At 43.0% G+C, this 19599-nt stretch overlaps 1 protein-coding gene across 2 annotated transcripts in view; it reads left to right on the top strand.

Moving 5' to 3' along the window:
• Positions 1 to 2807: 2807 nt before the first annotated feature.
• Positions 2808 to 19599, top strand: part of PLCL1 (phospholipase C like 1 (inactive)) — a 217252-nt gene continuing 200460 nt past the window's right edge. The window contains exons 1-2 of one of the 2 annotated variants that reach the window (XM_059820460.1): positions 2808 to 2979; positions 3013 to 3080. In XM_059820460.1, the coding sequence (XP_059676443.1) occupies positions 2808 to 2979; positions 3013 to 3080 (240 nt within the window). Of the gene's footprint in view, positions 3081 to 19599 lie in introns of both variants that reach the window. The other variant, XM_059820459.1, reaches the window with a different exon arrangement.

Below are 19599 nucleotides of genomic sequence, written 5' to 3'. Positions count from 1 at the left end.
TTCTCAGCTGTTTTATGATACAAAATACGCCCACTAAGGAACAATTCTGTGCCTCGAGGATGGAGTAAGTTGACTGTACAGAAAAACATGTTAAAATAGACACTGCAGGCACTTGCTGACTCATGTGTGCAGGCAAACACAAATAGATTTTTTTTATCTATCATCTTGCCGTTCTTAGCTTGAGTGAATTGCGTGACTGTTCTTGAAAATCTGTCCCTATCTCAAGTAATTGTAGACCACACTGCAGTGTCTTTGCACAGTGGGCTGCATCAGAACATCTTAAAATTGAATACGGAAACCTGTTAAATACACGTATCACCAAGCAATCTTGATTTTTTCTAATTTCTGTGCAAGCACTTTTAGTGTAAAGCTTCCTTTTGTTAACTCTCTAACAGATATTAAAAAGTATCAAAACCAATTGCTCTTTTCCTTCATAATTCATGGTTCTTCACCTTTACAAACAGAAGCAGATAGATAGAGATGCCTCAGAATATCCAGAGATGCGTAGTCAGAAATACAGTACTAAAAAATAGTCAACCTTTTAGTCTCTTCTAGAGAGAAGCTTAACTAAACTCTCTCTTAGCTCTACCATACATAATTCTAAAACCTCTGCATCTTGTGGTCAAAAGAAATACGATTTGTCTTGTGTTCCCTGTAGGCTTGATGTTTATGAAACTTAAAATCTGTAGGTTCCTTGTAGACCCTTTTCAGTTAAAGACTACAAATCTCAAAGGTTGTAATTTAAGGTGAGAATTAAATTATTTTAAACTTTTGTTCTCAGAAGACAAATGTATTTGACAATAAATCTCTCTAATTTGAAATGTGTAAGACATCCTAGAAAGGATAAAGTTCTTTAATATGTTGTATGCATCTGTCTGTGCAATACACTACAGTTAGTTTCTGGTAGATGCAGCACATTACAGCTGTGAGAGTACTTTGCTGTTCCCAAATAATTAAACTGGTGATTAAACTTCGTATCATTTCACAAAATATGTGGAAAAGCTGCAACATATTTCTACATGAAAGTAATAATTCCCCCTGATAACATACTGCATGGTAATCACCTTTTCCATTGTCTTTAAATTAGTCTTCTTAGGTCAGTCTGCGTGATAGTACGTGGATATGTAACCATAAGCTTTTATTAATGCTTTTTTATGTTCTCTTTGTTCCTATGACTTGGTATCGTGTTCTCTCGTACAATGCAGGCTGGGGTTGAGTCCTGCACTCCCTTACCAGTCTTTTCTCTCCAGTATTTTTAAAGCTAAATGTTTCTTCAATGTGAATATATTGTATCTTCTTTTAGGGTTACTTATTTTATGGGCTTTCTCACAAAACAAAAAAAAAACCCAAACAACTGTTGTATACCTGTATTATGACATATTTTTTTACATCAAATTTAGATGGAAGCTCATGAAAAAAAGTTCAGTGGTATTTAGTTCTGTCCCTCAATTAGCATTTCTTTGTGTTGAACATGATAGATGCCTCGGTAACCTTGACAGAAGTTCTGGGCTTTTTTAAGTGGAATTATAAATACTATATATACTCTATGGTGGACCACAGCTCTTGGCCTGGCTGCCAGGGGATAACCTTTCCCGGATGGCTCCTCTTCTCCGCCTCACGCTGAGGCACCGCACCCGGCCGCGCCGCTCCGCACCGCCAGGGGGCGGTGTTGGCTCTGCAACGGCGGGCGCCGCGCGCCGGCGGCCCTGAGGGGCCCGGGGCTGCGAGGGGCGCGGCGGGTGCGGGCTTCTGCGCTGGGTCGGCGGCCGCGAGGGGAGTGAGCTGAGGGGAGAAGGCGGCGAAGTCGCAGCTCCGCATGACCTGCCTTTTTTTTGGGGCCCATTTTCAAGCGACGGAGGGTCCCAACGTGAGTCTTTGCCGTCTTTTGCGAGACCCCCCTCACGCCTCGCACCCGCTCTGCTGGCCCGCCCTCAGCAACCGGGGCCTGAGCGCGGCCTTCCCCTCCGCACCACCAGCGCTGCGGCTGGCGGTGGCAGCGCTCCCTCGCTAACCGCGCGCCGCCGACCCGGCTTCGCTAAGGCGAGTGCCTCCGCACGAGCGCCGCAGCTGCGCAGGGTGCGGGCTTGAAGGGGAGTTAACCTCAATCCCCGTTCTTCAGACGCTGTTTTTAGCCTGACACGGGCGCAGCCCAAACCTTCCTAAAATACGCGCGGGGAGGCATTCACGCGGCTGTCCCGGCACAGACGCATGCTCCCCGCGGACGGAGAGGACGGGAAGGTCCCTCCCGCGCCCTTTTGCTCGGAGCTGCCGTGGGTGCGACCGGGTTTTGCAGCCCCCCCGTCCCGTGCACTCACTGAGCCCTACCTGCCCCTCGACCGCTCGCCGCCGCGCACCGCCCAGAACGCCCATCCAGGCATCCCGCGGGCACGCCCCTCACCAAGTCTATTGGCCGCCGCGGCGCCCCCGGGGGGCCGCCGCAGCGCTGAGTGGCCCGGTGCCCCGTCCGTCAACGCCGCCTGTCAAAACACGCCCGGCTCCTGTCACAACAGAGCGGTGCCGCGGCGGCACTTCCTGCGCGGGCGCCGCCCGCACGGCGCTCCCCGCCCCGCCACTTTGCGCCGTCCCCGCGGCACGGAGCGGCGCCGCCCTCCCCGTTCCTCAAGCACCGCGGGGGCTGCGGAGTCCCGCGCGGGCACGCTCAGCTGCGGGGGTCGGGCATGGCTCCTCCGGGGAAAGTTGGCGCTGCCGCCGCCGCGCCGTGAGGGGAGCGCCGCGGGACGCCGTCCGTGTGTGTGTTCCCCCGCCCGCTCAGCGCCCCGGAGAAGTTGACATCGCTCGGCGGGGCGATGGCAGAGGGTGCCGGCAGCAGGGAGCAGCCGGCGGCGGGCCGTGCCCCTCCCGACGCCGCTCACCGTGCCGAGGAGGACCCCGAGCCGGCTTCGCTGGACGCCCCGGCGGCGGCCGCGGGCAGGAGGCGGGAGCGCCGCAGCGGCGTCTCGGCCGTCGGTGCCGCTGAGCGCTTCCCGGGCGGTAGCCTGGGACCGGCGGCAGCGCCCGACCCCGACGCCTGCCTGCTGGAGGCGGCCAAGGCCACCCCGCGGAGGAGCAGCATCATCAAGGTAAGGGCGGGCCGCCCCGGCTGGGAAGTTTCCGCCGGTCCCGCCGCCGCTGGGTTGCCCCGGCTGAAGCCGCCCTCCGGTGCGCCCCTGCCCGCGGGGCGGCTGAGGCCGGCAGCGGAGGGGGCGGGCGCGGGCAGGGGTGTGGTGGGAGCCCGCCGGGGAGGGGCTGCGCGCACCCTCCGCGCAGGTGAAGCAGCTGCCCTGCCTGCACCGAACAGGGGCTGCGGGGCCGCGGCGCTGCCCCCCCGGAGCCCTCCGTGGGAAGGTGCGTCCGCGGACCGAGCGGCGGCTGGAGGGGGTGTCCGTGGGGGGGCCCGTCCGGTCCCGGGGCAGCGGGGTCCGGAGCTGGTGTGTGGTGAGGCGCTGCTCCTGGTGCCGCTGAGAGGTGTCCGCACTCGTGCGTGCCCCGGGAATTTCGCAGCGGGGCAGCTTCCCACGGAGTTGTAAAGTTTTTGTGTAGCAGCTCGTATCTGTTCCTATTTAATATTTATGAAGCACCTGGAGGCAGAATAAATAGCTTCTACAGCGATGGTTCTCTCTGCTCTTGGTAGCAAAATATGCAGTGTCACAAATTAACAGAAGGCGTGTTTGGAGGCTGAATGTAGTACAGATTGCTACCGAGCAGCACCGCGTGTTTAACACCCTTTATGTGAAATTAACAGGTCGGGCGTGATACTAAAAGCCTCCGTCTTTGTTATAATTCGGTAAGGAAAATGGCTTTATGATTGTGTTTAGCTGGGTTTTTTTCCCCAGTTTAATTTTTAAGAATAAAATATGTGGTTTCCAATTAAATGGTATCTCCTTGCAAGTATGTAGGCTAATCACTAGTTTCTGGGGAGATGATGAATGAAGTCTCCTGGGCAAACTTAATTTAGCATATGGTCACACGTGATGCCTTGTAGTGATTTACACTTGGAAGGCGTCGGGAGAACAGTGGAAAATGACTGTGCTTCTGTAAATGTGTGAAGGCACTGGGCAGAGCTCTAGCTCAAGGCAAGAAGCAAAGAACACATGCTTAGCTCTTAGAGCTTGGTATATCCGTTCAAAGGAGGAATGGATAAACAAAATACTTGCTTTTTGCATTTTAAAACTTGAACATTCAGAGGAGACCGAGGTAGTTAAGTGCAAAAGAGCTTCCAGGTTCCTTTGAAAGTTCTGCCTTGAAATACTTACCGATTTAAGTCCAACAAAGCATTGAAGTGTGGTTTGAGTCTTCTAAAGGCATCCCCTGAATGTGATGGGAACACTTCCAATCTGAAGTTACATAAATGCATAAATGCTTTACTAAATCAAGACCAAAGTTCTGTAAGTGTTCTGGTATTGAAATGGTGTTTTCTCTTGGAATTGTGTGAAGGTTTCAAAAGTTGAAAATACACAACTTGGAGTTAAATTAAAGAATGTACAATTGTTTTTACAGACTATACCATTTCTATGTGGTAGATGTGTTTTAATGTCACAAATGATAGGTAAGTTTTAATGACCGGGTAGCGTTTTTGCTATGGGTTGATATTTAGCAATGCTACTGAGAGTGATAATGATCTGTCTTCCAACTGGAGGATATGTCTTGAGATACATCCTGGGATGGTTTATCAGCAGAGGGATTTCTGATAGAGATAAGAAAATATTAATGTTATAGGAGGAACTGGTAAGGCCTTGTCTGAAATACTGGGTAAACTCAAGTTTCCTGTGCTTAGGAATGGTGCATTTAAACTGGAGCAGGTGCAAAGAAGGATAACTAGGATGGGCTGATAAGTTCAATGGATTGAATACTGTATGAGGGGAAAATTTGATTTCTAGGACAGCATTGCCTTTAGAACAAAGGATGCCTATGCACAGATCCAGTCTGGAAACTAGAAGATTATTCCAATCACTGTAAGGGTCTGGAATGATCTTATAATAGAAACGGAATGAAAAATACCATAATTCATCTTAAATTTAGTTGTTGAGCTGATGAATTAAATTAGATAACATGGTTGTGTCTGACAGCAGGCACCTGAACTTGAGAATTTGCAGGCTATGTATCTCTAAGGCATACTGTTGGGACCCCCATACAGAGCATTATGTTTATTTTCCCACAAGTTTGTCTCAGTGGTGTATAAAAGTGTTTTGAATCACAGCTTTCCTGTGGCATTACACCAATGAATAGGAAATACTTTTAACTTGGGATAGGAATTAAATGATTTATTTGTCTGCATCTTTCAGGAATTTCTAGTGTCCTAGGAAATGTTTATCAGGTGTTGAATGCAAATTTTAGATGGCATTAAGAGAAAAAAACCCAGTGGATTTTTACCTCTTCTGTTTTTTTCGGGACTTTAATGTGCAGGAGTTCTGTTTAAACATTGTACATTTTGCAGGGGAATGAATTTTACAATGTTTTATTATATTTAATTTACTCTAAAAAGTCTGTACGGTCATACAAATCCGTAGTCAGAATAGTGTTCCATTGCTTTCTTTAAGCTGATCTTACCAGCTGAAAAAGGGGGTTTGAGAAAGCAAAAGAAATTGTACAGTCAGGGCAAGCTCTTATTCTGCAGGAGTTGAACACACTTTCCCTGTTTTCCCATTTCTCTCGCAATTATTTAAAGGTATACTTTAAGCATGAGTGGTCTTGATGAATTAAGCAAAAAGTTAAAATTCTGTAGATTTAGATGATCAAAGTATACTTTTAACAACATTTTTTTCTGAGCTATCTTTTAGAACTCTGCAAGTTTCAAGGTTAGCAACTGAGCACAATTCCAGTGGAAGCCAGACTTGCTTATACCGGAGTGTTTTGGCATCCGCAGTATCACTGTGAAGTATAAAGAACGAACAGGGATTTGCTTTAGAAACCTTTCCTGCAGCAAATTACATTCGGCATATACTGCAAGTAAAATATGAAACCTTCTAGATAATCTTCAGTGCGTTCATGTGCTCTATATTTGGCTTCAGAAACAAGAGAACTCATATAAAAAGAACAAAATGTAGTTGGAATATTTTTATTTCCATTTTGCTTTACTAATGTTCACAGCTTTGTAGATTGAGGTAAATTTGAAATAGCATTGATGAAAAATTATTGTAGCCACTCTTGTGCTTTAGAAAATTTCCCTAATACATGTGCATTAGTTGTTGGGTTTTTTGTTTTTTTTTTGGTTTTTTTTTTTATGCAAGGAAGAGGTAAATGGTCTTAAAACGGAACTGGAGCAAGAAAGGGTTTTTGCCATGAGCAGCCTGAAGTCGGCGGAGTATAATAGTTGGGAGACAAAATCAGAGAAAGGGCAAGACGGCATAGAACTTGACCCATTTTCGAAGAAGCCTGAAGGTGGACCATGGATTAGCTAAATTATTTGCCAAGTGTTTCCATTTTTTTTTTTTCTTGTGAATAATCCAGGGCCAATTGTTGGCAAATAAAATGTTAATTGCAACCACTTTTAGGTCAGGAGAACGGACGACTGCTCAAAGAACTGGGTTTCTTCTTTCTTTACATGTAACGCTTCGCAGATTTCCCGCGTGGGGTTCTAAACAGAGTTGACTTTTTTTCCTTCTGGCATGGTCCTTCTGACATTGTCACGTGCAAGCATTTTAATAAATGGGTAGGAAGGCTGTGTAATTTGTTATGTAATGCCTACTGAAATATTTTGTAACTTCTTACTAAAATATTTCCCTGTCAGTTCTTATCAGGCTTCTCTCTCTGCTTTGTTTGCATGCAATACAAACTTTTGGGACCGTTTGGGTTTTTTTTTCTTCCTGGATTTTCATGTCAAGATAGTGTAGCAGATGATGCAGCTCTGTATTATATTAGTAACAGCAGACTATGCCCATGAAGTGAACTTGAAGTAGGAACTGCAGAGTCAGACTTTAACTTCAGTCACAGTGGAGCTATGAGACCTTTCACTGAAGTTCTTCCAAAGACTATTTGCTTCTGTTTCATTCACAGATTTTTTTCTTTAAAAGCCAGTTGAATTGTCCTTGCCTGTCATACACTACTAATCTAAGAACTGCAAGGATTAGGGTTTTGCAATTGAATTCATCAGTGGAAGTGTATCAAGATAGCCAGCTGTCTTGTTTCAAGAAGTTGTATTTATCATAGTGACATTTTTAGCTGTAAAAAACACAAACCTACAATAAAAAAAAAGAGGCTTAGTTTCTTTCATCTTGTGTTCTGAAGTGTGGTGACAGAATTCAAGTGTTTTAAATACATGATACATCTGTCTATGCAACATGACTATTTAAGACTTTTTTTCAGAAGACCGTGGAGTTTTTCAGGACTGTAATGATTCTCCAGTAACTCTTACTTAGCTTTTTGCTGTGTAAGCTTGCATTTAGATACTTGCTACTTAATAATCTAAAACTATGACTGTGTAAGATTCATTAAAGCTCATTAATTAGTTGATAGCCTAATGGTGATTTTACCACAACTGCATTATTTGGCATATTCATAACTACCCTAGAAGAAAAGGAAAATATTTAGGTAAAGAATACGTTAAAGAATACAGCAGACCCTAAAAAGGTATAGAGAAGGGCAAGAATGACATGCCTAGCCATGGAAATACTGCCACAAAATGAGAAATTCATCAGCTTGCTTTGGAAAAAGGTAACTGGTGGGTGATATTTTAGATGTATGCAAATTCCCAAACATTGTGGAGAGAGAAGCAGGGAACTGATATTCACTCTCTTTCACAGAATATGAAGGAGGCGAAACCCAGTGATAGTTATATAGCGGCAGGTTTAAAATAAATAAAAGTATTTTCTGATGCAGCATGTGATTAAATCATGCACTTAACAGCCACAGAAAGCTGTGGTAGTCAGAAATGTAAATGGTTCAAGCAGGTTCAAAATAACAAATTGATGGAGAGCTTCACAATGCACCAAAAGCATCTGGCTTAGAAAGTCCCTAAACTACAAGCGGTTGAACACTGGGAAGCTACAGCGGAGTATTTATCACTTTGTACTTTCCTGCTTCTTATGTGTCTCCCAATGCATGTACTCCTGTAGCTGGGATACCAGCCTAGATTGGCCTTTGTCTAACCTGGTATCTATTTGTTAAGACAAACTCAACACTGTTAAGAGACACAGAAGACTGTTTGCCATTACTGCTAGTGTAAAAAATTATTAGAAATTGAAAGAATCTTCTCTGTTAATTAGTTACTTAGAATTCATTACACTTTTTTTGCCAGCTTTACAGAAGCAAAGCATTTTGGAGATATTTTTTGGATTGCTGAGGCATAGCTGTTTGTAGTCATTATAATATTTTCATAACAGTGCACCTGTATTCCATACACCACTGTGTTTTTGTAAGTATCTACTAAAGACAGGTTTGAACAGAACCTGTACTGGTTGTAGACCTGCTTTTGTCAAATGAGTTATATCAGTGTTACTGAAGAGGGACAGTTTTTCTATAGAACTGTTGCATTTATCACTGAGATACTTTCTCATGGAGGGCAGTAGGCGTTTCAGACTGGGGTTTAACCCCCACCTCTTCCCTGAAAACAAAGTAACATTGGTAGGTTCAGTATGTCTGTGCCTAAGATGATAACATTTTAGTGAGAAGGATTTAGGTCTTGTGGAATTTTTTGTGTCAAGCTGTCAATTATCCATGGGAATGCAGACCACAATCCACTGAAGACTTTAAGTGTATAAAATGGGATTCAGGTGCAGGATTTAGGCATATGGGTCCCATGAAGCTGTCCTGAAGGCTCACCTAGCTGCTTATGCCTTCCAGGGATCTAAGTTTTACCAGAAAAGTTTCTTACAGAGATTTGACTTGTGCAGGCCTGGAGTCACTTACACTGGCTGCTGAGCATTTTAATATGTACTTCATGCCCAAGTCAATCTGTGAATAATAGGTGGAGGTTTCTTTCCATGCAATTCTTGAAATTTTTCATGTTTCATTTAGACTGTCTGTTTCTGATGGTTGGATTTGCCACAAAATACAGTAATTCTGATTTCCAGCCATCTCTGCTCTCCAGTAAAAAAAATATTTAACTTCTGCTGAAGGAGAGCTTGGGGCTTGGCTAAAAGTCCCTTAAAAATCAGTGGGAGCCTTTACATTGACTTGTGTAAACTTTAGTTATGACTTTCAAACAAAAAACCCCACAACCCAACAACCTACATCCAGGGCAAACTGCTTCTATGAAAGTTTATAGCAAATTTGTCTGTTATGCTGACTGCTAACTCTGGAGTAGTTTTCTTGTCAGTCGGTTCCAAATAGCACATAATGTAACACATGACTAATGGTCTCAATAAACATGTGGGTAGAGATGGATAATAGCATTGTGTTGGTGGTATCTTTCCATGCAGGATCATAATAGTCAATATTATTTGAATGTCTTCCACTGAAATTATCTAAAGGTGACCTTTCTCAAACTGGTGGGACAATATCTTTTCTGTAGGATACTAGCAAGTCTAGCGGTCTGCAAACACAAGTTCTGGCAGGTCTTTTCAGGAAGACGTTTGCGTTTTCTAGGTAAGAGGTAGGAGCTGTTATGGTCACGAGTAAGAGATAAAGTTGGTGATACTGGTTGATTTGTTTTAAAAATGTTATGTGCACAAGGACTATTGTGCAGAAGTACATAAATAATGATTAAAAAAAATTCTGTTGGAGTAATGGCACTGGTGGGTAGAGCAACGGTGGAGGAATACTTTCTACTGTTTTCCATATGTTAAGCAGCTATTAATAAAACTAAGTATTCATGTCTGTGCAGAGATACAAATCCTGTTTCTTATGATAATACTTTATTCATTTTGTAGTTCCACTGAGATCAACTCCATCTGTAACAAAAATGTTTTATTTGAGTTAACGGTATGGGTTTTTTTCTATCCTTCCCCACAGTAGATGTGAAAATGCAGACAGTTACTGTAGAACCGAGGATGCATCCTCTGTGGTGAAACATTTAGCTGATCATGCTCGTAAACCTAATCAGCATATTTTATCTTTCCAGGATGCACCTGGTAGGTGTAATTTTTGGTAATCCCTCGGTGATTTTTCTAAGAAATGGAGACTGGTGATTAATATAACTTTCTATTACACATGTATTCTAGCTTATTTTTTTTCTTTTAGCCAATATGGCTTGGAGGTTTTGACATGCATGACAGTTTAGGAACTGCTCAGACTTGATTAAAAAGTTAAGTTCTGCAAAAGGCTAAATGGCTTTACCAAATATTAACAAGTTCCGAAGACTGATATCTTTCTTCGTATGTATTGGTGTAGAAGTACATTTACAGTCAGAGCTTTGTTCTTAAATCTTTCTGTATCATAAACATTTTTGGTTTTGAAGCCTACTTACGTAGAATATGGTCTTCTGGGGAATCTTTTTGTGTTAGAAATTTGCAGTTTTAGTGATTATTAAGCCCCTTCCTGAAATGTGTTTGAATTACTAAGATTATTGTAATAACTTCATTTAGTTGTGGTTCATTGTTAATATGTGTATTTATTAAGTTGGAAGTCTCCGACCATTAAGACTGTGTACAGGCCCTAATTTAAATAATTAACTGGTATCAAACTGAGATAAAACATTCCTGTTCCAGAGCCACTTACATCAACAAAATTAGTCTTGGGATTATTTTGGGCAGCATGCGTCACGTAATGTTATTGTGACATGCCTATTTAACGGTGCATCAATGTCTAAAAGGTAAGTGACACCAAAGTATTACTACTTTGCTACTCTACTGAGAGGATTTAAAAAAATATTCTAGCTGTAAATGTGTACCATGAAGGTTTGATTCTCCTCCTGAATTGCATGTCAGGGAAGTACTACACTCACACCATGTCTTGGATAATCCTAGCAAAAACAGCTACAGAAAATATTCATTATATTCGTACCGATTATCTCCCAGAGGTTCTCCATCCTGCTAGATCTCATCCCTCCTGGCTGACCTATGTCATGCTGCTTTGGTACTTCTTCAAGGGGCAAAAGGAGCATGTCTTTGCTGCCTGGTACCTTGTTCAGGGATTCATACAAAGTGGAAATCAGTTTGAGTACTGCAAAGTTGCCATGTATTGATTTGCATGGGTGTAAATGACTGCAGAAGTAGCAGGGTGGTGGATAATTAGGACTCCAAAATCATCGTTCTTGACTGGAAGTTCATTTTAGTAACTTGGATACAACTTCTGAATGGGCAATAAGAATCTCTGATATCTATTCGGTATGAAGCTGGCTACTTAGTGACATACCTTTCAAATAAGTCTGGACTCAGACATAGTGCTCATGGTTTATAATTTTATGGACCCAAAGTCTGTCAAGCTATGTTGAGCAGTGATCTTCCCAGCATAAGTTGGATCTGATTACCTGTATCGTATTATAGGTAGGCATAGCATGTTTTTAATTCATTAGACAGTTTTGATGGATTGCTAATCTGTTTTGATTGTAAGCCTCAAAAAGTTTCTATCTTATTTAGCTCTTTCAGATAGTTTTGGGGGAAAACACAACAAAGAGTTGCTTAAGTAAAACTCGGGGTGCATTTGTGGTTTGAGAGGCCTGCTGCTTACGCAAACATGGCTATATCCATCTTGCTTTTGTGTATGGTGGTGTACCTTTCTGTGTTTTGTGTTGATGCATCTCCTAGAAAGTGTATCTGCTTAAAAAAACAAACAAACCAAAACAAAAGGACCAACCAACCAAGAACTTCTGCCAGGAGTATTGGTGAAAAAGACCCCATGAATTGAAGAAATTATCTAACATTGGATCCTACTGCAAAGTCAATACATCTTGAGGAGTATGTGTGCTGTTAGTGGCCGCATGAGCATGTTAGCTAGACTATGTTTGTGAGAAAAAGGTAGGAAGTGAATAGCAATAGGAAGTGAAACTCCTTGATCAGGAATCAGATGATAGTTTTCAAGTAAGTGGGAAAGCCATGGGGCAGAGCAGGGTGAGAGCATGTCTAGAAGCTCAAGTGAAATTCAGAAAAATTGATTATACATAATCCAAATGCTGCTGGGAGGGGAGGCTGTCACGGGAAGCAGGCAAGGCTGAAATAAAACTGGGGAGCCTGGCTGGGAGCTTGGGCAGTGGAGTCAGAAGTCAGCCAAGAGTGCACAAGCAGGATAGGGACAAGGCAAAAGGCAGTGACCAGGACTCAAGCAAGAGCTTGGAGCACAGCCACGGGGATCCCATTTGCAGACCCAGTGCTGAGCTCCCCTGCAGGGAAAGTTGTGCAGGGCAGAAAAATAACGGTTTGTTGCCAGAGCTGAATTGCTCCAGTATAGTGGTCTCTTGGGCGTGTACCGAGCTACAGGTGTGTAGGTATTTAAGGGGAGTGGCGGCTGAATGATGTAAAGTTCTGGGGTAGAGTGGGGGGTGCTGCAAGAGGGCGCAAGGTAGCTGCCAGGAGGCCAGAGGGTCTTTTTTTGCCACAAGCACTTATGACAGCTCTGGTGGAGGCAACAAGAGGAGGATGAGCGAGGGCTGCCTTGGTCCTGCTCTTGCCAGCTCTGTGGTTGCATCTAATTCTTTGCATCCCTCTTTTTGCATCCCTCTCTTCCTGAGTGAAGCTTGCCACCCATTTTGGGGCAACTCCAAAGCCATTTGGGCATCTCCTATTAAGGTTTCCACATCCCCATAGCATTTAGGTGAGTTTTACCCTTGTAAGTTAATATCACAGTCATGTTATAATTCTGGTTTTGTTGTCAGGATAATTTTTTGAGAAACGAGATATTCTTGGTGGATTCTGTCAGTTTTAGCCTACTGTTGCTATTTGCATAGAAGAATAAAAAGCATCATGTTTGACTTAACATTAGATTTTTCTCTTAAGACACTTGCAAAATACAGTATAGGCAACTCTCATTATAAATGTCGATGAGTTCTGGGTTCTTGCATTAACTTTTTTTATAAGCTGTACTTCTGTTTGGAAGACCCATGCAATGTGGTTTTTTAGATTTAAGTTTATAACAATTTTTGTCAATATCTGATTAGAAGTTGCATTTTGCTCAGCTAAAGTGACTGTTGATCGCTTCAAGCCAGAGCTATCAGGAGAGAGCACTATGAATGAATTACTGTAAGATTTCTTTTCTTTTTCCAAATGAGATTATCTAGGAGCTTATTAAATTAATTTAACAAATGTCATAGTTTAGTAAAAGAATTATATCCTATTGTAGTATGACACACCTTCAGGCTACCAGATATAAATAATAAAAAAAATTCTGTGAGCACTGGCTAAAAAATAGACGTTGGAATTCATTAAATGTATGAAAAAAGACTTTCTGTGAACATTTTGTGTTCTGCGGTAGATGAAGCCCAGTCCCAGAGACTGCCTAGAAGCTGTGCAGCCTTCAGCGGGAATGCTGTTTGTGAGGTCTGCCAGGGCTGGCCTTGCTCTGCGGTTAACACCTGAGTCTTGGTGCTGGGGTAAATTCCTTTTGTTCTGGGAAATAGGTGTGGATGCATCCTGAAGGAAGTCTCATCTTCTAGTGTTATGTAAAATTGATTGTATTTGTGTATGATTTGAAAATGCAAGTCATTGCATACATAGCTTGTGAATTTCTCTTTCAGAGTGTTATGATTTGCAGTGGCAGTTGCTCCCTAAAGCAGTGCAGATTTTGAGTATAAACATAGTTTCTGCAATCTCTGAAATCAGTGGCAATTTTCCCACTGCCATCAATGGAGGAAGAATTGGGCTGAACACAAATACCCAATCACTAAACCCAGTTATTTTACTTTGAAACTTTCTTTTTCAGGCTCTTAAAGACTTAAAATGTTACTAATTTTGTTATGGTGATCCTACTTTGAGCTAGATGAGGTTTGTTTGGCAAAGCTGTATTGCTTTAAACCTGAACAACATTACTGCTGAAGAATGGATTTTAGGGGATTGTTTTCAGATAACAGTGGCTCTTATTAGAAACACAAAAAAGAGTAAGTTGCTATTAGAGCTGAGAAAAAGATAGATATGACTTAATAAACAAAGGCACTTGCTGTGAGTTATTTGCTTGACAGTGCTACTGCCAGGTCTGTGTGCACTGAATGCATATTAACAATTCTGGTCATATTCAATACCTTTTTTGCTACCTCTTTATGGATGAGAGGGAGGCACCTTCATACATAGTGTTGAGATACAGGAGTCTAATGGACAGGAATAGTTCTTAGAAGTAATTAACTTCAAGGGACTGATCCAAATCTCATTGAGATCAAATCAGAGCCCATTCATCGACTTCAGAACATTTTCCCGGTACTCTTGGTTGCCAAGGAGGAGCATTCCCTGCAGCAATACCTCCCAACTTTGAAGACTTGCTTTTTTTTTTTTAAACTATTATATATTACCTAAATTATGTTTTATTCTCATCCTGAGCATAGATTACATAGACCAGTCCAAGGACTGTCGTGTCTTTCTGCAGAAGAAGCTGGACTGCAGCAGCAGAGGGGAAGGATAAGTAATTTTTTTGGCTTGGGAGAGTGAAATGTGATTGTGTAAAGCAGCATGCTTTGCCTAGGCTCAGTAGCCTTGCTGGGAGGGCATGGGTGTGAGGAGCAGGTAATGCTTAAGTGATAGGAGAAAATGTTAATTTAATGAAATGGCGTTAATATCCTCATTTGCTTTGATCAATGTAAAGACTGTGACAGTCAAAGATACTTACAATGTCCCATGTGCTGTGAAATGCTGACATACAAGCACTTGTGATGAAATCTTACGAATGTTGGAGAGTCACTAGGAGGACTGGCCCTTTGCCTGAAGAGCTCGCCTTTCTGAGGGCTAATGCCCAGGCTCATGCTTAGCCATGAGCTGATGCTGGATAGATGATCCCAAGAGATGAGACTGAGAGAGGAACAGAGAGCACATTAAGCAGGGCAACTGCAGAGCAATGCAAAGGAAGTGAGATGCTGGGAAGCTGCACCTTATTGGTGCCCACTTGTGGTAGTGCCTATGATGCCTGAAGAAGAGAGCAATTTTGTTCCTTTTCAAAGAATCAGGACTTGCATTTTGTGAAGTAAACCCCCCGAAGCTTAAGAGTACACCCTTGCCTTCCAAATAGGAGAGGACCATAAATTTTCTCAGCTTTCTTAAGGAAATTGGCATATAGCTGGTGTCTGGTTTCCACATATCCCTTCTCTGCAAAGAGAGAACTGCATATTTCCTTCAGACCAGCTTTTAACTTCTCCAAAGATACTCAGCTTGCAGCTTGAGTAAACTGAGCTATATCCTACTGCAAGTGCATTTGGCATCGTTTTTAGAAATTTGAGGATTTGAAAGGAACAGTGTGGGCACAGTGTTCCATTCACTGGGCGAGGGGAGGAAAGATCGGCTTTCTAACATAAAAAGGTTGCAGCATTTTCTGTCTTGTTTAAACAGTTGTGAGGCAAAAGACATGATCCTGCTGAGATGCACTATTTATGTGGTGTAGATGGGGTATAATCCAGAATTGTTTATTTCATTTAAAATGCCATTTGTTTACCTATCTGTACACCTACTGAGGGATCAGAGAATATCTCTAACTTGTGTTGTGGCATATTGCAGCCAAGAGCACATATTGCACAGTCCTCCAAATATCATTCGAGGAAAACACTGAAGTGTTTACATGTCTGGATATCTGTATGTTCAAAAGAACATAGTTCCACTTGCTCAGTTTATTATCTTCCCATCCGTCTACCCATGTACGTATCCCATATATTTGGCATGCTAATAGAAATTCACAGAGCATGATAAATTGGCTTTTTAGGCTAAATTTTGCATCTGTACTCAATTTTAGCAGTGGGAAAAGGTAATGTTGTTTCCTTTAATGAACCCAAGAGCTAAACTTGGTAATTATTGCAAAATACAACTTCTTTTCAAAAGGAAAAAAAGACTATTTTAATTCAGCATTGCAGCAGATATATATGTGTAAGAAGGCAAACTATGGTTTACACTGCCAAATAACTTGCAAGTACTTTTTTTAGTTCTCTCCTACTCTTTTTGGCCTACTGTAAATACAAGTTACAATGGCTTATTCAAAAAGATTTTTAAAAAAGAAATTGTGTATAGACAAGTCTCAATTTTAAACTGACAGTCATCAGGAATTAGCTAAAACTGAAGCTGGTACTAGGTTGTCCATATAGCAATTTGCATTAGTTGTTAACTAAAATAAGTTTCTGTGTGGACAAAGGCCAAGGGTCCTTTTCTTGGAACATGGAGATGAAAAAAAAGTCTCAGAACGACCAGAGAATGCAAAAGAGCAAACGTCGCATCCATAGGGCGGTGGGTTTCCTGGAAAACTGGTGTGCTTACCTTCAGCCTGAGCTGGCAGTTTCTGCAAAAAGCTGCTGTGCGTGTTGCTCCCTGAGGAGGAAGAGAGTTGCAGACTATCTTATGCTGCTGTGGCAAACTGCAATATAGAGCACTCCCTCGTGCCAACAGAACTGCTTGCACAGAGGTGTTGCAGGCCTGAGACTTCGTTTACTCTTATTTATGCCTGTTGCACTGAAGTAAGATTTGATCCATACTGTATTTAGGTAGAAAAGACTATTCAGGAGCCTTGGGCAAAACTCTTGGTATCAGAAGTGAAAGTTACTTCATAAGTGATGAATATTGGCAGTTGTAAGTGAATGGCATCTTTCAGGATGGGACCAATGAATACCCCCTGTGGAAAAATACCAGTTACTTGCAGTTTGGACAGTGGAAATTGTTCTTTAATCTTCCTGACTGTGTATATAAAATATCAACTTTACTGTTGAATTAATAACAGTACATTAATCTGGGGTTTTTTGTTGTTTTTCTTTTTTAGTGGTTGGTTGTCATGCCTATCTGTATTTTTAGTGGCTGTTCATAGTGCATTTTCTCTTCAGGAACTCTGTATATTTCCAGTTAAGGGTTGATGTCTGAATCCATGGGCAGTGTTTGGGTAGAAAATTGCATTACCCCTTTGGGTTTATTATGCTCCAATAAAGTAATTAATGGATTAATGCAAATATGGAGGTAAATGATATGAAAGAGAATTATATTGCGGAAAAGATGTAAACATGCTGCGTGTTTGTATAACTTGGTATTGCCAGTTACTTCCCAGGTAGGGGTCTTGGATACTCATTAATCTGTACACCAGATTTTGCTCTGTTGCAAGACTTGAAGATTTCTTCCCTCTTCCATGTTTTTTGAAACACTGTGGGTTTTGGTTTCTTTGTCTGTTTTGATTTTTTTAGTGTTTTGCCCCTGCATGTATAATTCATGTTTTGGTTGCTGTATAAAAGATTTTACTATGTCAAGAAAGTATCTGGGGTACCTGTCACACTCAGCTGTATTGGTAGTGGTAATTTTAAATCCCTTCTAGAAAAGGCTGGAGAAGTTAACGTCACTAGCATTTAAGACTCCAGACATCAGGGAGGTATTAAGCATCCTTCTGGAAGGACCTGAGATGGCTGGACAAATTATAGAGCTGTTAAATGAGCTTCTAGTGATGTCAGATGAGCCACTAACAACCAAAGAATGCCAAGCTCTTTTCTCTTTCTGCGATGATTTAGTGATCAATAGCAGTAAAATAATCCAGGCAATGCACTAGGGAGAGTTGCTGCTCTTCTCAAGTGGTCGTTTAACTTTTAAGATAAGCTTCATGGTGTTTCCAGTGATAATAATGATTAATGCTTCCTTTGCTGTTGACTGCTCTAGGTTTTTTTCCTTCGTCGAGTTTGTATACTATATGAGAAGTTTACCACTGTCTCTCCCAGCAGGTCACTTCCAGCCATGCCTAGCTGCTTAATTAATTGACTCGTTATGATGATGGATTCATATTTAGTTTTACAGATCTGTCCGAGTGCTTTCTTTCCTGAGGACACCACTGTACTTTGTTCTGGGAGGTGTGAAAAGCGAGAAAAAAAGTTTAACTGCCAAATAACTGTACCTAGAAGCATTCAAAGAGTTGGAGGTGAACAGCCTAGGAAATAATTCCCTTCTCCTGCTCACTTTAAAGTATGTTGTGCGTTGTGCAATAGTGTACTTGTAGGGGAAGGATTATTTGGCCAGAAGAGAAAGCAGAGCTTGTAGAGAGTTAACTGCAGGGACCTTTCCCATGTAATCCTATATAAATATGCTGCTGGAGAAGGTGCTGCTTGTATTAATTACTGTAGTGTATGCTTGGAGTCAAAACACAGGGAGATATGGGATGGTATTGGAATATCTATTAATATAGACTACAAAGGTTGTAATGGAACTACAAAATCCTTCCCTTGAACTGGGGCACAGGGAAGGGGGAAATGTGTCATGAATCCAGTTCAAATTTTTGAATAACATTTCTCCTGTAAATTTTCTCTGTAAGCAAGGGTAATTTGTGTGTGAAAGCTTCATCCTGTTTAGCCATACTTTGTCCATTCTGTGAAGCCAATGTCTGGTGTTAAAAGTTGGGAACAGAAGAGGCTGGCATCATTGAATGGGGGTATCCGTCCCCCTGAGCTGGATGACAGGGATGGAGGGCAAAATAGGCTCCCCATGATCCAGGAGGAAGCAGTTAACGACCTGCTATGCCACCTGGAGACTCATAAGTCTATGGGGCCTGATGGCATCCACCCAAGGGTGCTGAGGGAGCTGGCGGAGGAGCTTGCCAAGCCGCTCTCCATCATTTATCAACAGTCCTGGTCAACGGGGGAGGTCCCGGATGACTGGAGGCTTGCCAACGTGACGCCCATCTACAAGAAGGGTCGGAAGGAGGATCCGGGGAACTACAGGCCTGTCAGCCTGACCTCGGTGCCGGGGAAGGTTATGGAGAGGCTCATCTTGAGGGCGCTCACGGGACACATGCAGGATACCCAAGGGATCAGGCCAAGCCAGCACGGGTTCATGAAAGGCAGGTCCTGCTTGACCAACCTGATCTCCTTCTATGACCAGGTGACCCGCCTAGTGGATGAGGGGAAGGCTGTTGATGTTGTCTACCTGGACTTCAGCAAAGCCTTTGACACTGTTCCCCACAGTATTCTCCTAGAGAAGCTGGCGGCCCGTGGTTTAGACAGGTACACTCTTCGCTGGGTAAAAAACTGGCTGGATGGCCGAGCCCAGAGAGTTGTAGTGAATGGGGTGAAATCCAGCTGGCGGCCGGTCACAAGCGGAGTCCCCCAGGGCTCAGTTTTGGGACCGGTCTTGTTTAATGTCTTCATTGATGATCTGGATGAGGGGATAGAGTGCTCCCTCAGCAAGTTTGCAGACGACACCAAGTTGGGAGGGAGTGTTGATCTGCTTGAGGGTAGGAAGGTTCTGCAGAGGGATCTGGACAGGCTGGATCGATGGGCTGAGGCCAACCGGATGAAGTTCAATAAGGCCAAGTGCCGGGTTCTACACTTCGGCCACAACAACCCCAGGCAACGCTACAGGCTTGGGGATGAGTGGCTGGAAAGTTCCCCTGCAGAAAAGGACCTGGGGGTGTTGATCGACAGCCGGCTGAATATGAGCCAGCAGTGTGCCCAGGTGGCCAAGAAGGCCAATGGCATCCTGGCTTGTATCAGAAATGGTGTGGCCAGCAGGAGCAGGGAGGTGATCATGCCTCTGTACTCGGCTCTGGTGAGGCCGCACCTCAAATACTGTGTTCAGTTTTGGGCCCCTCACTACAAGAAGGACATAGAGGTGCTGGAGCGTGTCCAGAGAAGGGCGACGAAGCTGGTGA

This window comes from Gavia stellata, chromosome 8 (genome assembly GCF_030936135.1).
Source record: "Gavia stellata isolate bGavSte3 chromosome 8, bGavSte3.hap2, whole genome shotgun sequence".
Taxonomy (NCBI): domain Eukaryota; kingdom Metazoa; phylum Chordata; class Aves; order Gaviiformes; family Gaviidae; genus Gavia; species Gavia stellata.
Note: the sequence above shows the minus strand (reverse complement) of the source record. Positions and strands in the feature narration are given on the sequence as shown.